The 7923-nt window shown below is 37.1% G+C and overlaps 1 protein-coding gene across 1 annotated transcript; it reads left to right on the forward strand.

The window, feature by feature from the left end:
• The first annotated feature begins 388 nt into the window (after positions 1-388).
• On the forward strand, positions 389-4765 carry LOC144974241 (uncharacterized). Its single transcript, XM_078917159.1, has 2 exons — positions 389-1539; positions 3726-4765. The coding sequence occupies exons 1-2, from the start codon at positions 908-910 to the stop codon at positions 3895-3897; spliced, it is 804 nt and encodes a 267-aa protein (XP_078773285.1). The 5' UTR covers positions 389-907; the 3' UTR covers positions 3898-4765.
• Positions 4766-7923: the final 3158 nt, after the last annotated feature.

Below are 7923 nucleotides of genomic sequence, written 5' to 3' on the forward strand. Positions count from 1 at the left end.
TGCAGCGATGCAACTTGAGCTAGGGCGAGATGACTTGCTCAAGGGCACACATCCCAGTGGCCGGTGATGGAACTCGTTACCTTTCTGGTACGAACCAAAGACCGTACCGCTGAGCCACTCTGCCCTCCCCCCCCCCCCCCCGCCCCCACAATGCCATTTATTATCATTGTTATGATATTATGTTGCAAAATAGGCCCAGATAATCCAGTTCCAACTCAAGCCCCTCCCATTTGCATGCCCTAGCGTGAGTAACCCCTCCCACCCACCAAAGCACTCACGCTCACCTCACCGCATCGATTTTGAACGACAGGAGCATTGTCGTTGTCATTTAATTTTACACCTGAGAATCGTCGCGCTGTGCAGGTGACTGCAGGTTGCGACAACACCGCTGGCCACTGAGTGCTTTACAACCAAATTAACTATCACAGCTAAATTATTAATTCACATATTCTAACTATTGTTATTTTGGCCGAATATAAAATGAGTGGCTTCTAAGACATGCCTAGACTTGATATTGGACATTCATGAGTTTAGAAGAGTTTGAATTTGTCGTGGTCTTTGGTTGATTTTTCTGCTTTCTGGATATTAATTTATCATTGTGATTATTAAAATCCGAACGTGTTCTTATATATTATATACGGGGTCACTGGAACATTCAAATAAATAGAGTTTTAATTATTAAAAAAAATATCTATATATTGATTTCATTTAATTAGTGTTGTTAATTCTGTTGTTGTTGGGAGTTGTTTACACTCTCTCAAACATTGGACATTTTTTTGTTTTTGTTTTTGGCGTATAAAGCAACATACGGCCATCAACAATCGCTGTAGTTTGTACCAAAACAAAACACCCCCCCCCCCAAAAAAAAAAAAAACAAAAAAAACAACGACAATAAAAGTCAAGGACAATGATATCGAAAATTCCCAAAAGAGTTGAAAATCGCAAAAGGCGAGATGGCAGCAGCATTGACGAGTCTTTGGTTTGCTCTCGTCTAAAGGTCAAGGACGATCCCGAAAATACAACAACAACAACAACAACGACAGCGACATCAAAATCAAACGGCCATCGAAGACTACACCCAGAAGACGTTGAAGTCTCCCCTCTTCGGAATGATGGATATATCGTCAAATCTCAAACAGACTCAATCGCCACACAAAATAGAATGTGCCGTGGCGATCATGGCGGCTATTTCCAAAAACATACCCACTCTGAAATAAATAATCTATTTCCACATCATACCCTGAGTTGTGAGAGATACAAAACAGAAACAAGTCCAATCAATAGCCAGCATAACGTTTATAACACAAATAACTATAATTTATCTATAGATTCTGGACTAGGTGTCGTTCATTACTCATCCATGGATTGTGTGGCCATGACCGATTCACAAAGAGCGATAACTCCTGTTCATAATGTTATGAGTCAACATTCTCTTCCACACTACTATTCAAGAATGGATTACATCAGTTACGTCCCTTCCCCAGAACCTATCCGAGCATTTCCAGACACCTTCGTAAAAACGTCTACTGTGAAGAAAAGGTAACTGATTAAGTACAAACAGTTAATAGATAGACAAATAGATAGATATATAGGTAGATAGAACTAGATAGATAGAAAGATATTATATATATATATATATATATATATATATATATATATATATATATATATATATATATACGAAATGTATGTATAGATAGAACGAAGATAACGTCACTATGGTGTTTGTTATTGTTTTTTGCCATCCGCATTTATGAGTAATTCTCACTAACCTGTATGAACCAGACTATAAAAGTTCATGGTTGCACAAAGTTTTGTGTGTTGGTCCGTTTACTTTCGGATGGCAATGTTATGAGCTTCTTAACCAAGCACATACTATCTATAAATAGATAGATAGGTAGATAGATAGATAGATAGATGGATAGATAGATAGATAGATAGATAGATAGATAGATAGATAGATAGATAGATAGATAGATGGTCCCTCAGTGATCAGAGCCATAAGACTCAAAGTGACAAACTAGAGAGCAGGCACTGGTGTAAGATAAAAATATGAAAAATCAGTCTGTCTCGACTGGGAATCGAACTTCAAACCTCCTGGTTACTGGGAATGTTTTTGTTGTTGTTTTCGTTGTTGTTGTATTTTGTTTTCTTGCCTTGTCTGTTACTGTTTCATAACACTTTTTAAGTCATTATCCATAAGACCCATGGAGCTGGATTTTATCTTGCCTTCTTCTATAGCGTGAAACGGACAATAGCAATTCCTTGCTAACCTTTGGACAGGACGCTTGGCTATCGCAAAGTACTTTCGTCAAATGCAACAAAGCTAACTAATCAATCATCGCTGGGTGGGCTGGTTGGGGGGGGGGGGGGGGTCAGAATAAAATCTCGTCATCAGCCGGGATTGAACGTGGTCCCTTTGCTTGCGAGAAGAGTACTACTTTCAACTGAGGTGTTAAGAGCCACGGTAGATAGATCATTAGGTAAATAGATAGATAGTTAAATAGACAAATAGATTGATAGATAGAGATAGATAATAAATAGACTACTATATAGATAGGTAGATAGACAGACAGACAAATAGATGGATAGATAGAGAGTTAGATAGATAGAGATAGGCAGACAAATAGATAGATAGAAGATAGATAGATAGATAGATAGCTAGATAGAAGATATATATATATATATATATATATATATATATATATATATATATATATATATATATATATATATATGATACGGATAGATATATAATATACGATATGACAGTCATGTCTTCGACATCCCCAATTCTGGAATTCACAAACCTCTGTTTTCTGGTTAGATTTGATATGAGCACAGATAATAAATAATGTGTATTCTATAGTCCCCGGAATTCTTTATTACGGAAGCAAAACACGTTGTACTGTAATTTAGAGCAAAACAGTTTCGAATATAAGATTTACTTGGGTAAGGCATTTTGCACTTCTTCGAGAATTCGAACACGATAATGATCCTGTATTTTGGAAGACTTCTAATACCAACCCCCCCCCCCCCCCCCCCCCCCTTAAAAACAAGCAAAAAAAAAAGCAAAAAACAAAAAACAAAAACAAAACAACAACAAAAAAACAAACAAATCGCACAACTGGAGACTTGTGTTGAATGAACTGGGAATAAAAACAAACGTGAGCATTTATAAAGCGCAATATCGACTAAATGTGCTCAAATCGCTTTACAACAGCAACACATAACAACTAGAACGAGACATGAATCCTGTTAGGTGATATTACATTTTTTTAAATCCGCGACAGAGACAACGGTGTTGGCGCAAAGAGCTCTTTCCAAGGGCTCAACTATGCGCCGAGCGAGGCTTGAACCCAGGACTTTCCGATCCGAAAGCGAGAGCCATACAACAAGACCACATAATCGCACTCTGAGCAGCTGGGGGGGGGGGGGGGGGGGGGTAATTAAACAATGTAACATAGTGAGCTGTGTATGGAAATGCACTATACAAGGGGGAAATTTATCTATTCTTTTATCAAAACAATAACAACAACAACGATAATAATAACAACAACGACGACGACGACGACGACGACGACGACGACGACGACATCAACAACAAATTCAATATAATGATTACTTTATTGATATATTAAATATAATATTAATATGAACATTTATATAGAGCATTTCAACGAATTTATGATGACTTACATCTTTTATCTCTCTCTCTTCCATAGATCAAGCGCCAACGCAAGGGAGCGCAGAAGGATGCAAAGCATGAACTCGGCATTTGACAAGCTAAGGGACGTCATCCCGTCTTTTGGAGGGAACCGGAAGTTGTCCAAGTATGAGACGCTGCAAATGGCCCAGAGTTATATCAGTGCCTTAGAAGATGTGTTAAAACATTAAATCACAGCAGTTTTCAATTGGACTATCTAACATTATACTTTAAAGACTGCATATAACAAGATAGAACATATTCTTTTCGCCTGTACGGACATTTTACTTAAACTGAAAATAATAATTTAGGTGTTCATTAAAAAAACAACAACGTAAAATAAACACGTGAACATTTTAAACAGTTCAATATCCACTAAATGTGTTCAAATTGCTTTACAAAGGGTCCTTATGTGGGACAAGACATGACGCCTATTAGGCGATATTACAATATTCATTTTTCCGACAGAGACAACGATGTTGACGGGCATGTACTCATTTTAATCATAAGCATTTATAGAGGACAATATCCACTAAACCTGCTAAACGCTCTTTACAAGCCCCCCCCCCCCCCCACAGCCACCAGCAACAATTAACATGATGAACGGGACATGAGATGTCGCCTATAGAGCGATATTGCAATTTTTATTTCCGACAGAGAGAACGCTGTAATCGGGAAGGTACTCATTTTACATCTGAGTATGTTGAGAAAATGTGAGTAAAGAGCTTTCCCCCCCCCCCAAAAGATCCCAACTATGTGCCGCTCAGAGCGGGACTCGAACCTCTTGACTTCCAGGTCAGAAGGCGAGAGTCATACCACAAGACCACATAGCCCCAGGTTTGATTTTTAGTTGATGCTGTCTGTGCCTGAAAATAAATGGTGACTTAGCGTGTCAATCTGGTATTTTGTCGGAATTAACTGAATGAAAAAAATTGTGTTTAACCAGTTAACTGCCGCACTCTGGAAAAACTCGTATCTAAAAATTTGGCCAGAAAACTCGTCCTCTAAATCCCCTCCCCCCTCCAAAAAAAAAAAAAAAAAAAAAATCAAAAAGATCTATACATTAAAACATTTTTACCCAGAAAATTAGTCCTTCAAATATCGATCGATCACAATGATGAACCTAATTTTAACCAAAAAAAAATATCTTAAACCTGGGACTTCAAAGAAGAACTCAAGGAAGTCCCAGGTTTGAGAGTTTTTGATAAGATAAGGGCCATTTTAATCAATCGATATTTAATATGAAGGACAGGTTTTCTGGCCAAATCTTTAAAATGTTTTATTTTTTTTTCAGAGCAAGGCAATGTTATTCTCCACAATTATATTTTTATAAAAGTAACTGAGTGTTTTTTTTTATTGACTTAAGTTTCAGATTACAGTATTTGTGACCCACCGCCCACAAATGGTATTATGTCGGTAAAGACAGGCTGCTGATAGTTGAATGCAAAATGAGAATGTAAAGCTTGGGATAAATTTGTATGTTTAAAAAAAGTATTAACAAAAATCAATATGTGACCTCTCAGCTCAAAACGGTATTAAGTCGGGATGATTAAGATGCTGAAAACTGAATTTATAGCCAGAAATATCAGACTTGCGTTGAGTTTGTATGTTTTATTGAGGAGAATGAATATCATAATTTAGTGTGTTGACTAGCAATAATTCATATTTTTAAAGCTCTAATTTGACTTTTAGTATATGATTCAACCCGACATAATACCGTTTTGAGACGATGGGTGACATATGACAGCTTCAAAATTGACCGAAATACCAAACACCGAACGCACCGGTCTCAAAACTTTTGTTCATCCAATAACAACAATAATAAAAACATTAATACATCACTTAAAACACAGATGGGAGGGTAGAAAAGTAATGATCTCGAAATGTAAAACATTTCAACATTGTACCTACTCGTCGACAAGCCGTGACGAATACTTTTCTGCCGTCGTATGAATTTTAACCCTCTCCTTACCAACTATAGGAAAATCGTCACATTCGTTACGATACAACCAACATTTTTCTTGTTCAAATTTCTCTTGTACATCATGAACTTTATAGAAAATGAACAGTGTGTTGTAGATAAATAGAGCATGTTTTGCTTAAGAAATTATGTATCGCAAAAACTTTACTGTTATTGTGTTTGAGTGATAAAAAATCTATTTTTGTGTTAGTTGGGTGTGAAGTTTTGGGGAAAATCCTGAAAATGGCTGGTAAGGAGAGGGTTAAGGGGTGCATTACGTAATATTTTTGCTTTTGTTATTTGTTGAAAAAGGATTTTGAGTTCCAAACGTTTCCTATTTGGTGTTTTTGTCCTTTTTTTTTTTTTTTTTGCTTGTTGAAGCTGTTATATCATTCATTTATGTCCAATACCGTTATGCGGCGGTGGCGAGACCAAAATGAAGTAAATTTAAATTATAGAATTGCCTTGTACACCCAAAAGTTACGGAGTTTGAATACCCACTGCGCTGTGTGGCATTCATCGAGCTAATCACCTCGCCCTAGCTCAATTTGCGGCACTACACTTCACTGCGGCTGACTCTCTGGTAATTCTAATCTTCCCTTTGAAGAAAAACTTCCCCTTTAGATAGATCGAAGATGACGTCACTCGGGTCTTTGTTATTGTTTTTTGCCATCAGCGTTTATGAGTAATTCTCACTGAACTGTATTATCCAGACTATAACAGTTCATGGTTACACAGAGTTTTGTGTGTTGGTCAGTTATACTTTCGGATGGCAATGTTGTGAGCTTCTTAGCCAAGCGCATACTATCTATAGGATGAACAAAGGGAATCTATCTATAAAAAGCATTTTTTCCCTAGCTTTCTGGCCAAAATATTTTTTAAGATATCCCCTTATTAATCCCACAGGGGAAATTTGTCTTTAGGGTCTATTCCAAGGGAAGACTGGAATAACCCAGGCGTCAGCCGCAGTGCAGCGCCGCAATCTGAGCTAGGGCGAGGTGATTTACTCAAGGCCACACAACGTTAGCGGGTATTTGAACTCGGTACCTTTCAGGTAGGTACGAAGCAAAGACAATCCCTACCGCTGAGGCACGCTGTCCCACGAGTCTTTATGTCAGTATTATTATTGCGCATGAAAATAATCCTGGTACTAGCAGTAATCGTAAATAATTAAAATGGAATGAGAGGACAAGTGACTAGTTCTCACCGTTAAGATCTCACGGTTTTCCATTGATGTCCCAAATCGTCCATCATTTTATATTGTCAATATTATTGTTTAAAAACCAGGAAATCGTTAAGATTATTTTTTAAATCCTCAGGATTTATACGCAAGAGATATAAATCTTTCCTAAGGATGCAGTAAATTGTGATCGTATAAAAGGTTTAAACATTGATCCTATCGGTGCTCATTGCCCGGGCTATTGAAACCGGAATCCATTTAAGTAATAATTCCATCTTTCAAGTGTAATTACTGTAAAAAATGAACTGACTATAACAAGGGAGGCAACGCCATGGCCCGATGCGTTTTCGCGTTCATTTGACAATGGTTAATTCCCTTGATTTTTTTGTTTTTGTTTTGTAAAGGGAGGGCATCCAAGGCAAGATCAAAACTCAGTTGAATTTGTGAATGAAATTTATCTCCCGTTAAGAAAACGATTATAATAAAAGAAAATAATGGAATCAAAAGGCATTTAACTCCGGCGATAAAAAGGGAGAGAAAAAGTGATAAATCATCACGAGAGAGTCGTCGGCCTTTGTTGAGCGAAGATCGTGTGAAAAAAGTACCTGTTTTTATTTAATTGGATTTGTAATAGATCTTTATTTGGATTTTTTGCTTACAATAGTTAATGCCCTTTGTTAATGATGGCTTTGATTCGCTACTTAATTTGCATATTATCATTATTATACATGTTGAGAACGGAATTACTTAATAAAGTTGAAGTATTACAAACACGAAAAACAATTTATATTCTAACTTGAAAAACAAAACAAAACAAAACAAAAACTTGAGCTTTTATATAGAGCAATATCCACTTAACGTGTCCAGAGTTTCCTAGTCAACAGCAACACTCAACATGCAGGACGAGACATGACGCCTGTTTGGCGATATTACAATTTTTCCAACAGCAACAACGCTGCTTACGGCCAGGTTCTCAATTTACACCTGAATACGGGGAGAGAATGTGAGTAAAGAGCATTTTCCAAGGAATCAACAATGAACGGGGATCGAATTCAGGACCTTCCGATCCAAAAGTGT

This window comes from Berghia stephanieae, chromosome 5, assembly GCF_034508935.2.
Source record: "Berghia stephanieae isolate SIO BIC M18660-M18661 chromosome 5, UCSD_Bste_1.3, whole genome shotgun sequence".
Classification (NCBI taxonomy): Eukaryota; Metazoa; Mollusca; class Gastropoda; order Nudibranchia; family Aeolidiidae; genus Berghia; species Berghia stephanieae.